We start from the raw sequence: 16,015 nt of genomic DNA on the forward strand, positions 1-16,015 counted from the left end.
CCTCTGCTTTTGACACTGATACTATAAGTTTCTGTGCTTTGTGTGCAAGTCTGTCCAACTATGACAACAAACCTCATTCAAAATAATAAAGAGAAGACAAGTTGAAGTTTGTGTATATGTGGTATCATTTGATGGCTGTATTTAGGCATTATTCTTTTGGAGAAATGTTACTGCCATGCAAAAATAAAAAAATAAAAAAATAATGCTGCAACAAACACACAAGAAATAACAACACATCCAAGCTTTATTTTGAATTTCCGAAATTTCAACACGGGAAACAAAAGAGTTACTCACTGAAATCTGTGGTGAAATATTAAAGAGGGAAGAGACCACGATCCAACAGCATCTAACCTCCAAAATTATAACAAACTAAATGCCAAAATTCAGATCAAATATTGATGACGAAAGCCTTAAAACTGAGGCAAAATATTTGTTGTTATAAAACAAATTGAAGCATGATGGTTTAGACATTCGCTCTATATAAAGTTTATAATGTTTTGTGCTTCAACATGTTCAACAATCCATAAACGTGCCTGTCAGACGGCCTGATGACTTGAGGGCGACTGTAATTTGACTCTGCATGAGCCGTGTGATAATAAAATAGCTTCAACTGAGCAGTTATTAAAAAATAAATAGGGATGTATGGTGGTGTGAAGCTACTCCCACCGTCTTTAAACTTGAATTTAAAAAGACTATAAATTGGTGTGAATGTTTGGATCTGCCCCGACAAGCAGCTTGCTAAAGCAAGATAGAGAATCACAGGACTTTGGATGACATCAATAATAGAAAATAGAAAGATGTCATTAAAAAAAAAAAAGACCAGTCTGTTTTAATACGGTCTTTTATTACAACCAATATGATTTTAAAGAGAGTCTAATACAGATTCAGTTGATGTTACACAGGTTACAAGAGGCAGTCACATGAACGTTAGAGTTGTACAGCTGTAAAAATAAGTTTTTTTTTCTTTCCTAAATTATTTACAATGTATGGAGTAAGGTAATAATGTGAAAAATACTTTCCACATTCCTCGGGAAACAAACAATTCATGGACCATTCGGACCATTAAATCTTACATTGATGGAAGTAAATAAGGTTTTATTGCTGCAAAGGACGATTACATCGAGTTAGATGTGGTTATGCTTGCAAATAATTGCATAAATACTGTGAACAGAGAAAAGGAAGGGAAGAATGGGATGCAGAGTTGAGGCAGACATTAAACGGTTAAACTCGTGCACTGTGCAGAACCAGCATCTTCTGGTAAATCAGTAACAACGTAAATGAATGAATAAGAAGATGAAGGATATGTTTTGCTGCAGAACAACAACAATGACAACAACAAAAAAAGTCCTGATCCGAAATAAGCCCAGGTCAGACTTTGATCTCTTCTTCCTCCTCACTGAAGGCATACTGTGTTTTGTGGCTTTGGGAGAAAGCCGGCGAGGCGCCGCCGCTGCTGCTGCTGCTGCCGCCGCCGCCGCCACCGCCGCCGCCCGTCCTCGATCCCTTTGTGAAGGAGCCTCCGCCGTAGTGCCGGGACAGAACGTCGGCTGCCCTCTGGAACCGCTCCACCTCCATCACACCTCCCGCTGTCCGGGGAGACCCAGCGGATGCATCAGGTGTCCTTATAGACCTCTTCTCCTCCTCCTCCTCCTCCTCCTCCTGCTGCTGCGTCCAGTTCGAGCTGCAGGAGCGTCCCCTGCCGTTCTCGTGACGCCGGAATGACCCGCAGCCGTCGGAGGGGTCAGGCGAGCCCCCAGAGGGGGTCGGCACGGGCGTCTCCGTCAGAGAGCCGTCTTCATCCGTGTCCTCCTCCCGCGCCTCCCTCTCCCCTTCCTGCTCTCCCGCCGGGTGACGAGCGGACGCGTGAAGGCCGCCGGGGTTGTCGATCAAACTGAACACCTCGGTCATGAGCGAAGGGCCGAGGTCGACCGTGAAGGAGGTGAGGGAGTCTGAGCGGGTCAAGGTGAAGCCGCCGCCGCCGCCGTCCGGCAGGCAGGTTTTCTTCACATCGCCGTCATGGAACTGTCTGTCGAGGCGAGACAGGCGGGGAAGAGTGACAAACCCAGACTGCAGACCTGCCAACAGGATAAAAAAAATCTGTTATATTTATAGATTATAACAATCTCAGGGTGGTGAAATTAAACAGAACCAACAGCACACGTGAGCTGCATCCAAATATGAATGTTTAAACAAGCATAACGAAAAACTAACATGCTCGTATGTTTGCGTCTATAAATCTGCAGTAACGTAGTTATATAGTTATATAGCATTTGTTTAACCCTTCAGTCCTTTCCTATCGCTGTTGACAGGATTTGACATGCATAGTTGTTCAAACCTCCAGGAAACATGACAGAAAAAGCTTTTCGTCCACATACGAGTCACTGAACAAATTCAAAATTATGTCACACATTTGTGACATCAGCATCTGAAAGTGTCGTCAGAAACAGATTAGAACTGAAGAAGTCAGATATTAAAAGATGAAATCATCTTAGAAAAGAGAGCAGAAACACTGACTCATTGAACGTTTTGTTTTTTTACTTTATAAAATGGAATTAAAACCATTCAATCAAGTAGTAAATGGGCATCACAGGTCAAACTGGATGTAAAAGTGGACATCAAAGTGGACATCAAAGTAGACATCAAAGTAGACATCACTGAACATGATGCAGACTAAATAACCCAAGATTCAAATTGTGAACAAGAAACAACATCAACTCATTTACTGCTTTTTATTATTTTTTAAGAAAAACTCAAAACCTTGTCAGTTATTAGAAGAAGGAAAATACCATGAAAATAGCTGGAATGTTGTCAAACTGTCCTGCAGTTTTACACTTTTACCAGAGGGTGGCAGTATACAACAACCAGAATTAATTTTTCCAACATTGCAGGGGTGGGTGAAAGTCACGTCTCACAAAGTCATTTATGAGTCATAAAACAGTAATTAAGATGCCCTTGAGGTACTTGCACTTTTATTGGATGCCTCAGCATATAATTGTACTTATTACACACTGTGTTATTATCCTTTATATATATTTTTTTAAAACTTGTGGCACTGCCGAGTACACTCTCAAGTTCATTTAACAATCAAAGTTCTTTGGATTTGCATTTTTCCTACCAATAATTGTTTTCTTTGAAGATTTGAAAATAATACTGTTCAGCACTTTTTCCTACTCTGCAACATGATCGTGCTGGCTTTAACCTATTTACACACACTTCTGACTCTTGAGTGTGTTGAACACTTCACACGTGTCAGGAAATAAATACAGAAAGGAAAAAGAACCGGAGGGAGGCACGTTGCACGAAAGGGAAAAGACTTCAAGTGAAACCACAGGCTGCTGAGTATCAGAAAACGTCATCTCATCTCACTGTGTGGGAACAAATTCTGGTGGGCGAGAACAAAGATGGCTGCTAATTGAAATAACGACATAAATAACCTCCTCAGCTGCACTGGGATATAATAAATAACCCACTTCAGAGAGGAGACCTCTCATCGCGCCACAGTTCACTGCCTCTCTATGGCCGGGTCGACTCGTTTTGGCCAAATTCCACATGAATTAGGTAAGCCATCTGAAGAGGGGACGGGGGATTTCCAGCGCAAACTCTGCGGCCTGCTGCCTGATCGGCTGCGATTGGTGAGCACATACAATGAATGGCGTGTTTATGTTGTTTAAACCGGGCGCTCCCACATGCATGCAAACGTGAAAGGAAGTGCCGATTAAGTATATTTCTTTCAGTCCCATGTGTGTGTGTGTGTGTGTGTCTGTGTGTGTGGGTGTGTGTGTGTGAGTTGCACTTTATTGTCCTCAGTGTGCAGTACAGGTGTTGCCCCGGTGATCCCAGATCAGTCGGAGGAAGCCCGTCTGTTTGCTGGTCGTCTTGGAGGAGCGCGAGAACGACGCTGGAAGGAGGGCGGCCTCGCCCTCTACTTGTGTGTGTGTGCTGACATTTATAGGCCTGTTTGTACCAAGTCTGCTGGTGAATGAACAGTAAGACCAGAGACCATAAAGACACACTGCATCATCACTCTGGGAAGCCCATAATTAGGTCACCGGTCATTTCTATTTTTTTTTGGGGGGGGGGGCGCACATTTGACTTTCACTATGCTATATGTGTCTTTTTACGAGGAAATTTCACACGATCGTTTGTTTTGTAGGTCGCTTTCAACGCCTCTGGTTGCAATGTGATGATCTCAGCGCAGATAAAGTCTCTTCCTCTCTCACAGAAATGCATCAAACGAATCCAAAGCACAGCAAAGCTGCCAAATCTCCTGTTTTGAGTTGTGAAACTCAAGCTCTCCCAACACTCGTGGCGTTTCCGGTGCCACAGACGAATTCTTTGGCTGAATCCGACTTTCCAGCGTTTCACATAATGACACACTGATGGTGGTTGGGATTCATAAACAATGGCAGGAATTTGCTGATTAAAGGTTTTTACTTTAAAAGATATAGTGACTCGTGACTGCTCACAACCACTTCCACCTGTTACACTATCGGTTATTTGAATATATAAATTGATTTTCTATAAGTCAAAATCACATTCACCTCTAAAATTGTGTGTTTATTAAAATAAATATGCAGGTTTTTTTCTTGTTATTATGATTTCTTCTCAAAATGTAGATTTAAAAGCCATGCAGGACAAAAAAATAAAACAAACTTAATCACCTTTACCATGACTTTCTTTGACTCGATTAGATGGATTTTATTTATGTCATGCAAGGCCCAGATCGTTGTTTAATGGTACATTCGCGGAAGAATGGCTTTGCTGCAAATAAGAAATTATAATACAATAACATAGGTTTGTTTGTTTTCTCAGTACGAAATAAACATTGTAAATTGTAACTTTTTCATTGTAAATTTCTCAGTTTGTGAGTTTGTGAATAAAGGATCAATCATCATCATCATCATGTACGGCTTCATCTGTTACTCATATTGTGAGAAAAATTGGATTAAAAATAGAAGTAAATCAAATGCAGAGCTGCACTATGACCATACACTCAAAAAAACGATGTCGTTTTTCAGTTTACATATCAGAAATATGTTTGATTAATATGAGCATATTGAGTATCTTGTTAAATGGTTCATTCTAATACATGATGCTCAGATAATATGAATAAATGGGATTCAATCTACATAATATGGATAGATGGGAATGTGTGACATGATTGAATTACATTAACTCAACAAATTATTTTTGTGTTTGTGGAAACGAGTGAGAATAATTATAATAAGCAGCCTCAAAGTTTCCAAACACAATTAACGGCATTTTAAGGAAGATGCTCAGTTGGAATTGACAAAGTTCTACTAACAATGTGAGTTTAAAAAAAAAAAAAAAAAAAAAAATTTCCTGCCACCTTTGCAGCCTCAGCGTCATTTGCATGCAGGTTAAAGATAAGCAGTTGATTTCTCATGAATTAATCTGCCGCGCCGTGTAAACAGGTCAAACTGTTGATGCCTAATAAACCCAATTATCATTGAGTACAATCACTGCTACTATATATCCACTTGTAATAAAGATAATCCCGGCGCTAAGATGCTTTACATAAATCCCGCCCCGTGCTGGAGGTGATTATCTGCATTATCTCACCATATGTGCAGAAGGAATCGTCGGCGGAGCTGAGGGAGCTGGGGAAGAGCACCCTCTGCAGGCACCCGTTCGGAGAGTCGACGTTCAGTTGGGGCAGGGAGATGGCGTTCTTGATGATGGGCGAGACGTCGGGCGGCGGCGACGACAGGTCGCGGGAGCCGGCCCGAGGTCGCGGCCCGGAGTTCTTCCGCACGTGGCGAAAGGTGCGAGTGAAGAAGCCGGTGGTCTTGGAGCTGGTGGCCGAGTCCGGACTCCCCGGCTCCCGGGGGCCCCCGTAGTTGCTGAGGAAGGAGGTGTCGCCGAACACGTCGCCGCCGCGGCCCACGTGCATCGTGTGCCGGAAGTCGCCCAGCGGCGGGCTGATCATGTCCACGGAGAGGTCGCTCTTGAAGCGACGTTTCCCCTGAGAGCCAGACACAAGGCCTTTAATCCCTGGCAGTTTTCCCAGACTCATGGTCGGAAAAAAAGTGCTTGAATTTCCCTTTTAAGTTGAACGAGAAGGTCGGAACGCCGATCACATGACAGTCAAATCCTTGTTTGGGGCCCACTGTAGATTACAAAAACAAACAAACAAACAAACACAAACAGTGAGGACAGAAAATGTGAATATTCAGGTTGCAGAGAATTTGTTATACATTTGTTATATATACTTTCTCCCGTCTACATGTTTCTCCTCTTCCTCTTATACACAGCTGCCGCTGCTCGTCTGGACAAATTCACTTCCTTGTGTTCGGCTCACTTCACAATAAACCATTTCATAGTGAAGCTGCTGTAGGTTTAGACTGCAGGAAGACTTTTTTTTTTTAAATGCACTGATTTTCCCTCCTCTTTATTCCACGTACATTCAAGATTTCTTTATGTGCCCTTCAGCTGCAGTCTTCATCTCAGCCTTTTCACTCCAGTCTGTCCCTTTTCTCTCCACTTCCCTGATGTCTCTGTTTTAATATCCACTGAGTCTGGATCTGCACTGCTTTCTTCCTAATAGAAGAGAGTTTCACCTTTCGCTTGTCATCTATGCGTCATTGCAATGTGATGCGCAGTCAAGGGGATAATTTAACTGTTGCTATATCAATAAAACTGAATTAAATGGAACTGAATCACAAGGTTATATTAGTTTCCTCGCTGGCACAGACTGTAAAATTGAGATGCAACCAAGTAATTCCGCCTTGGTGGGACAAAAACAATTAATATGACTCGCTTACACTTGAATCTTGATTTTATATGTCTCCAGACTTGGGAACTGTCTCGTTATCGGTCTCATCTTAGATTTCGCTGGCAGTGCTAAGAGGATCACCTCACCAGGAGGCCCAATGAAGATAAACTAAGTTTAATTTGCATGTAATCCAAACACAGAAAGCATGTATAACTAAGAGCAAAGCAAGTTTCGCCCATGTTCGGGTCTTTAAATAAGTCTGTTAAGAAAGTAGTTGGGCCGAGTCACTTTACAGGCTTGTTAAACTGCGTTTTACTATTTATTATGAATTCCGTTTCCAGTTCGCCAAACTCGGATTATCGCCTGAGAGCATGTCTGAGGTGTTGTCCAGTTCCTTCTGCTTTTTAACCTTACCTCACAGCCCAGACCCAGAGCGCTGTAACCATGCAAAAAAAAAAAACAAAAAAAAAAACATTGAATCAAAGAATCCATCCTTCGAGTTGCCAATTCTAAGTTTTACCTGCCTTCTGGTTTTTGGTCCCTGAAGTCTTGAGAAACTTCTTTTGATCCCACGACAAAACATCTGAATGTGACTGCAGGACGTCCACGTTTGGAGTGCAATCAGCTGCTGGCGACTTCTTGAGCGTGCAATGGAGCAGTTCTGCTCTGGTGTTCGTGTCCAATCAGAGAAACAATAGGGGTGTGAGTTGGGGGGGGGCCGGCCACCGCCACACACCGTCTCCCACTAAAAAGGTTTATCCATGTGTGGCACCACACCGACCGCAGGACATCCTGTCCGCTGGCGAGTCCTCCTGCTCCTTTGCTCTCTCTTTATCTTCAGCGTCGTCCTTCGAGAGGCGACGACGAGCAAAACCAACAAGACGGCCGACACGCTCTTGAGGAAGGCGAAACACTAACGCGCCGTAATCCACCTACTGTTTTGTCTGCGTCGTCGTGGAAGAACGATGGCGCTCCAATGGGATTGTCCGCGTGCTGGATTAGCCGCTAATCCCTTCTGTCTTCCCCTCCCTCGCTGACTCCCTCACCCAGCCTCTGCTCTTCTTCAATCCACTTAATTCTTCAGTGTTGTGGGGGGAAGTGGAGGTGGTGGTGGGGTGGAGGGGGGGGGGGGGGGGGGTCACCGTCTTCATTCAGTTCACACAAGTCCAGCTAAAGGCCATGGGGAGAAAAACAGACAGCGCAAAGTCACACAAAAGAGCAAACTAGACACATTCAGACGCACATAAATGTGTCAAGGGGATGAAACTGTGGATTGATGCTGGGAATGTCGTCTGAAGCTGGGAGTGTCGTCTGAAGCTGGGAACGTCGTCTGAAGCTGGGAGTGTCGTCTGAAGCTGGGAGTGTTGCCTGAAGCTGGGAATGTCGTCTGAAGCTGGGAGTGTCGCCTGAAGCTGGAAGTGTCGTCTGAAGCTGGGAGTGTCGTCTGAAGCTGGGAATGTCGTCTGAAGCTGGAAGTGTCGTCTGAAGCTGGGAATGTCGTCTGAAGCTGGGAGTGTCGTCTGAAGCTGGGAGTGTCGTCTGAAGCTGGGAGTGTCGTCTGAAGCTGGGAATGTCGTCTGAAGCTGGGAATGTCGTCTGAAGCTGGGAGTCTCGTCTGAAGCTGGAAGTGTCGTCTGAAGCTGGGAATGTCGTCTGAAGCTGGGAGTGTCGTCTGAAGCTGGGAGTGTCGTCTGAAGCTGGGAATGTCCTCTGAAGCTGGGAGTGTCGTCTGAAGCTGGGAGTGTCGTCTGAAGCTGGGAGTGTCGTCTGAAGCTGGGAGTGTCGTCTGAAGCTGGGAATGTCGTCTGAAGCTGGAAGTGTCGTCTGAAGCTGGGAGTGTCGTCTGAAGCTGGGAGTGTCGTCTGAAGCTGGGAATGTCCTCTGAAGCTGGGAATGTCGTCTGACGCTGGGAGTGTCGTCTGAAGCTGGGAATGTCGTCTGAAGCTGGGAATGTCGTCTGAAGCGTCTGTGACCAGAACTTTGCTGGGAGCTTTAAGGGACACTTGTCTGGACTTCTTTCTGTTTGACACAGGCAACAAAAACAACGACACAATAGCTCATCCATTGAGTTATTCCACATATTTTGATTGGTAATTATTAATCTGAGGCAAACATTGACTTGCATCTCTTTCCTCAACTTCCTCTACAACCCGTTTGAACTACCTGAGTGGATAAAACATAAAGTCTTCCTGAACCACTGCAGGGATTCTGCTGGACTTTGACCAACTTTCAACGCAGAAAATGTCTTTCCTGCAACACCCCACGTCCCTGTTCTCCTGTTTCTACAAGACACACATTCAGCTCCTTTCCTTCCTCAGTGAGGAAATGAATCCGAGGTAAAGAGAGTGCTGGTAAGCCGTAAACACGTGACGTCGTTCGGACGCGGCCAGCGTTGGATTAACATCGCGGGCTGCCGGGGTTCCTGGATGCCACCGGGCCAATCTGAGACAACCTCATGATGGTACGAATGAATCTGGCCATTAACTTTGCAATAAATAGACATGGTTTATGTCTTGAGAGGTGAACGAGGTAAATGTCAGCACAAAGTGCATTTATATGCACGATAAGGAGAATGTGTTGCATTTTAGCGGTTTCTTTACCACCGGTGAGTCACCTGAGGGGCAACCTTATGAAAATGTGAAAATAAACATTAAGCCCAGCCACAAACAAAAGTTTTGACAAAAGCAATTCAGTCATCTGATGTGTAATCCACACATTTTAAAAGGTACAAATCATCGTGTTCTTCCAAATCCTTCGACTGTCATTAAGTCATAACTTCAGCTCAACAATAAAGTGCCTCACCAGCACATAAATTCACTCGAGGGGGAAATTTGTCTCATTAGAAACACGCAGGAAGACATTTGGATCTGCTGAACGTGGAATTTATCTCTAGACTGCACCTGCAGACGTACATAAACAAACCCATGCGCCGCCTCACTGATTGCAAACGCAGGAGTGGAGAAGTGGAACGAGAACAGCGTGCAGCGGGGAGAGTCGACCGGACGCCATCTATTATGGCCGACAAATAAAGGATCTGAGGAGGCTGATGAGAAACACATTTTTTTTTTTTTTTTTTAACCTCCTGTCTTTATGTGTTTTCTCCCACAGACAGCTATTTTTGGGCTTTTCCCTTCAACTAATCTCTTTGTTTTATCTCTGCTTTCCTCTCCGTTGCACAACACTCTGTCAAACCTTCCCCCCCCCTCCCGTCACTCTCCTGGCTCCGAGCAACTTCACGATATTAACAGAACATCTGGAACCACAGAGCCACAAACTGCAGAACGGGGCTCATTCATTGAGAGATATACATCTGCATGTGCATCGATTTACACAAACGCGAGGCCGCATCACTGCCGGTCAGAGCAGAAACTGCTTCCTATACCCCGGACCGGTGGGGCGAATGATCCTTTTTAAAAGCACCAGCGGACTGTGGTTGAGGTCGGAGAACCCGGACCAGTACACTCGGTTCAAAAATACAACGGGCACTCAGTTTACAAGGATCTACTGCTGCAACGTGGCAACGCACTGCATCTGTCTTTCTAAGCAGGACCGAACGCAAAGTGTCTGTCACTGGCCTGCACATGAGTCCAGCCCCACACAGTGTGTGTGTGTGTGTGTGTGTGTGTGTGTTCGGTTTGGTCGCTAAGATTTACAAAGAGAGTTGATTGAGTGTCTTTCAGAGAACAGAACAGGTTCTCTCTGCAAAGACAAAGACTGGAATTCTCTTCCTGTTGCCATTATATGGAAAATTGTTATGCATGACTGCCGGACATAACCAGGGGTGAAAGTACAGACAGCAACGGGGGGGTACAGACAGTAATTAGATACGTCTTTCTAGCAGCGGCTTTGGAGCTCCAATTTCCATGAGGACGGCCTTTATTCCCCGTGGGAATTGTTTTCAACGTTGCTTTGGAAACATGCCCCTGACATCTTGTGCCATATGGATATGATGACATCACACAGTTGCTGCACAGGCTTCTGGCCGGACATCTATGATACGAGTCTCTGCTTTGGATCGGACGCGTTCGTTTTCCTGTTGGAAACAGACGACAGAACAACTGTGGCCATAAAGGGGATAGACAATCCGCAATAATCATATTCAACAAATAGTTGTTTCAAACAAATCTTCAAAAAAAAAAAAAAAGAACCTGACAACTTACAATGCTTCATGATTTAAAATCCAAGATCAGATTATATGAGGGACTTCCTTGGAGAGTCGTCTACAACAGTTTCTTCGACTGACCCAAGCTTGGTTATCTTTATTTCCATCACATTTTCACATGCACAGATAACGTGACTCTTTGACTGGATGAATGTTGCATTCACTCCCTTTCGCACTTCCTTTGCCAATTCAACAGGATAACTGAAGGAGGAGGCCCTCCAGATAACAATCCACCCCCCCGTCAACCTACTTCAGACTGTATAGGAACAGATGAAGAACTACAAAGGGGGAAGTTCACCGATCACTCTCTCCTATGAGTCCCGCTCTCTTTGACGACGTTCATGAATACTTGGTGTTATTTATGAGACTTTTGTCAACAAAACTCAGGGGAAACGAGGCGAAAGAGAAGTGAAGTGCAAATATGTCTCATTCTGTTCAAAAGCTCAGCCGAACAAAGAGCAAAAGGAAACGTTGCCTCTCTAAACTTCCACCTAGCAAACACTGAACAGGGAAGAGAAGGTAAAGAAATATAAAACTCTGTTCAGTTCACAGCGCGACGGGCGGGGAGATGCCCATTCCTGTTTGGAAAGTGGGAAGTAGAACTTATTTTGTTAAAACATACATTTTTAAAACTGAATTACATGTTTAAAATGAAAAGATTTTGAGATAAATCTCATTGTCATTGCCTACGGCTTCTGCCAGCTGTAAACACTGTTAACTTATTACGTGAAAAACATGAATACATTTCAATTAGCCTTATATTTTTGCGACAAATCTTTATTTGACGTGAAACAAAACATGTGGTGGGAGAGCAGGGAGGAAGCTGGGCGGCGGGGTGCAGGTTAAGCTCTATCGGTGTGGCTCACCTCCAACACCTTGACAACCCTGGGTTTAAAGAGACATTACTCATTAAGAGATGTGGTGGAAACTAGTTGTTGCCTTTTGGGAATTTTACTTTATCACGTACAAACATTTGACTCTGACTCTGCTACTCATTCATGAACTTCTCCTCAGAGAAGATTGCATATATATTTCCTAAAGGGCATGTCACCTTTAAAATAATCCTTATTTGTATTATGGAATAAGTAAAAGACATTCTAGCAACAAGGTGCATGTTGCACGTTATCTCGTCAGCTGTGACGCCCACCACTTTTATTGATCTTTGAATATTTGCACGGGAAAGGATCAGTGGGCTTCAGTCATCAAATTGGGAGTTTTGTGAAAATCCAAGTATTGAGATCAAATATTCAAAATGAACTAACTTTGTGATTTGTTGCTGGAGGCTTTGTATGAGAGATCGGAGCTTAGTGATCGCATCAGATTGATGCGTCTTGCTCGGGGACAGACGTTGCGGCACTTCCCCTCTTTCCCTCGGACCGTGACGCCGCCGGCCTGTCAGGCCGCCAGATCACTGATCTGCAGTCTGGCACACACCGGGAGACAGTTGTTCTGCGGTTTAGCCGGGGGGAGAACAGTGACCGATTGACTTGAAGAGTTTCCACCAAACATCCTGTCAAGACAGGCGCCACTTGTGCCAAGCCAATATATGGATTCTACAGACACTGTGGCTAAAAACAACAAAAAACAAAAACAAAACACAAGTCTATAATAGGAAGTGTTGCTCCAAAAGTAGGATGTACACAACAAATATACAATGAAAGGTGAATCACCTTTGCAGACCTGATGTATCAGGTTGCATGCCTGATTGCAGCATTCGGGTAAAGTTGTCCTTTAGTCAAGTGTGTTTTTGACTTACATTTCCACACCAATAGGTTTTAATGAACATTGACTTTTGACTGACACAAACACGACTTGAACCCTCTGAAGCACCGACACAGTCAGCAGCAATTCACAACTAGTCTTTGCAACAAGTGCAACATTACTGGTCACATTACACTGTGACTCACATTGCTGTTTTCACACAGATTCAATTTGTCATTTTATCAACAGGACATTCAGTTCATTTTAAAGAGACATTCCAAACTCCTCCCGGCACCTATAAAAGTACATACAAGTAGTCTTGAAATAATTTTTGTTTTTCTTCATCTTACCTTAAAATAACTCCACAGCGAGGTCTTTTTTGCAAATGGAAAAACTCCACCCACACTTTTCTTTGTGATCCTCCGCAGGTCTCAGTCTGTGTGTTTCCTGCTTGGACGTGAACTTTACATCCGAGAGGAGCAGCGGCTCTGCTGCTGCTGCTGCTGCTGCTGCTGTGCACAAATGAAGAGAGGAGATGGAGAGAAGGGAGGAGGAGGAGGAGGAGGAGGAGGAGGAGGAGGAGAGGAGGAGAGGAGGTGGGTGGATCTTAAATGACTTGGCTCAGAAACATGGTGGTCTGCGTGATGCACAGAGGAGTTTCATATGAAATAGGTTGATTTTCTTCAAGCATGAAGCAGAAAAGCTCATTTAAAGTGACAAAGTTTGAAGAAAAAATAAATAAATTCTTAAATTAAAATGGGGTTGGTAAAAGTGTGTATAGTGCACTAAAGGTCATTCTCATACCGAACACATTCTCATGTGAAGGTTTCAATAATAAACCACCGTGATTGAACACACAGAGTATTTGTGTTTTCAGGCTAAATATGGATGTGTATTTATGGTTTTCACCATTTTTTTTCAGCCTGTTTTCATATGTTTCAAAAGCATCGGGTTATATTCTGAGGTCTGGGGTAAATATTTTTTCAAAAACTTGATATGAATACAGGAAGCACACACTTTTGCGCACATGTTATTCATTCATTCATTCATTCTTTGTTCAGATGTTCATGGATGTTGTTGTTTTTTTCATGCAGTCAAGTTGTTCCCCATGTTTTCAACAAAGGTCAGAAGCTCATCATTGTCTCATCGGTGAAACTGCAATATGAGCTGCATGAGTGACAAATCCCTCCAATCTAACTATAAAGACTGATGTGGCTGCATTGGTGTCAAACAAAACATTGTTTTTGGCGGCACGCTCAAGCCTGATTCCGTCTTTCAGCTCCTCGCCAATCACTGGAGTGATTTCTCTGCACCGCTTAACATTGCCTGGAAATGTTAAACGCCGATGTATTGATGCCATTTTTTTGTTGTTTTCTTTGACATGATATCATATTTTCATAACTTTTCAGTCAGTTTCATTCTGGGCATGACTTGTTTTTTTTGGAGGGGGGGGGGGGGGGGGGGGGGTTTCTCCGATTTTCTCCCGGACGGTCCATGATATGCTTTTAAATGGGTTTCGAGTGGGGAAGTTAACAAACCTGATGGATTGTTCTGAAAACACATTTGCAAAACTTTAATCCAGCGATCTCTTTGGACATTTTTCCAATTCTCTTTATCTTCATCCCGGACCGTCACGCCGAATTGAAGAACAACTGCTGGCACCTTCCGATGAATCCCGAGAGGTGTTTCAAGACAAGCCAAAAGTTAAGGCGTTCATGATGTCAGAAATGAGTTTATAGTTAGAATCTGATGGCGGGGGGGGGGGGGGGACACGGCAGAAGCTGAATGAAGTGAGGGAGGAGACGAAAGACAAAAGGGAGCAAGGTGTACTCAGGAGACACTGCGAAGGAGCGGGGGAAACGAAACAGATGTGAAAGGATGAGCGGTGAGAACAAGTCTTTCATCATCTCTGATGAATGTGGGAGGACGAGAAGCCCCCGCTGACGAGTTTCAGACGGACTCCGTGGAGCATTTTGAGGGGCAAGAGACCCAGAAGCCCGACGTCATGAAACTATCACGTTGAACATTTTCTTCACTGTGTCAAGGACGGTTTGGAATCATATGTTGGGTCCGTCGCACTTTCAGCTTGAATCTGACGGGAGAAACGGGCCAACGAAGCCGGCGGACTGAAGCCCGAGGAAAGAGGAGGGAGGAGGGGGGGGGGGTCATGGAGGAAGGAACGGCCTTCAGACAGGATGAGGAGTCTCGGCCAGACGAAGGTTTTTCTTCCCAGGAAATGACTTTCTCACAAATCAGAGAAGACGGCCGAGACGCTTTAATCTGCCTCCACATACCGGAGCTCGTCTCAGCAGGACGCCGTACCGTCAACTACGGCTTCTCGCATTCAAGAAGTCAATCCAGTGGCGGCACGTTTGATTGAGTCAAGTTTGAATTAGTCCAGAGGGGGCTTCGCTCCAGCTCAGGGGGGGGGTCTCCCTCTGGACGAAGACATCCAGGTTTGGCTCCTCTTCTCCCAGAAACCCAGATGTGCATTTGGAGCAGGCTGTTCAGGATGAGGGTCAGTGGGGAGAGAGTTGTGTGATGAGGTTGATATACGGCGGGACGGCTTAAGGGGGGACATGAAAGAGGTCCATCCCTGTGTCTTTGTTTGGACGGTGCTTCTGTTTCCGTGGATTCTGACCCGGCAGGAAGCTGAGTGTTGGCCCAGAGACAATAGAGTATTGTAAAGTCGGTCCTCTGTGCTTTCTAGGCTACTTTAAGACAACAGGCATGAGACACACTCTCAGATATTTTCAGTGTCATGGCTAAATTTGGGAGGCAGACCTTTTTTTCTTCTTTTTTTTTTTCCATGAAGTCACTTATTGTAACAAAAACAATATTGTTATATCTTGGAGAGAATCGCCACCATGTGTTATCCAGTGAGTAAAATCAACTACCTCAACAGGAGGCCAATCGACTAAGAAACAGTTAATCCCTGGTCTATTTTGTCTGCCTGTGGACGCAGAGGAGGATGTCTACAAGAGTTAGTGTGGATTCAAACCAGCCATTGTCCTTCCAAACAAAACAGGAACGGAATGACATGAGAAAAACTTCAGCAAGTCGGTCGGCTTTAGAGAAGCTTACAGTGATAAATAACTTTCCAGCTTTCTCGCATTGCATCGCGTCCAAACTTTGTTTCTAAGTTGGACTTCACTCGGGTTAATGTGGCCGAGAAGCAGGTGAAATACAACGCATTGAGTTGAAGGCAATAACTTTCTATGACGCAATAAAAAGCTGTCATTCATGCGCACGACGCCTGAATGAACGCTCTCTTGTTTACTCAACCTGAGACTGATGAGGTCTCGAGTGGTTGTTTCTTATCGTGACGGTTTTATTACCTCCATGCAACCCCCCCGCCGCAGTTTTGAGGCGGCTCTCTTTAAGCGTGCGGTCGGCGATAGATGCATTTTTAACAC

At 44.4% G+C, this 16,015-nt stretch overlaps 1 protein-coding gene across 1 annotated transcript; it reads right to left on the minus strand.

The window, feature by feature from the left end:
- Window positions 1-276: 276 nt before the first annotated feature.
- On the minus strand, window positions 277-13,084 carry cdc42ep1b (CDC42 effector protein (Rho GTPase binding) 1b). The gene is made up of 4 exons (XM_080512141.1): window positions 12,950-13,084; window positions 7,257-7,906; window positions 5,584-6,130; window positions 277-2,075 (listed from the first exon to the last, which is right to left on the minus strand). Exons 3-4 carry the CDS (start codon window positions 6,035-6,037, stop codon window positions 1,369-1,371), a joined length of 1,161 nt encoding a protein of 386 aa, XP_080368267.1. The 5' UTR covers window positions 6,038-6,130; window positions 7,257-7,906; window positions 12,950-13,084; the 3' UTR covers window positions 277-1,368.
- Window positions 13,085-16,015: the final 2,931 nt, after the last annotated feature.

The sequence above is a fragment of the Blennius ocellaris genome (genome assembly GCF_963422515.1).
Source record: "Blennius ocellaris genome assembly, chromosome: 16".
NCBI lineage: Eukaryota > Metazoa > Chordata > Actinopteri > Blenniiformes > Blenniidae > Blennius > Blennius ocellaris.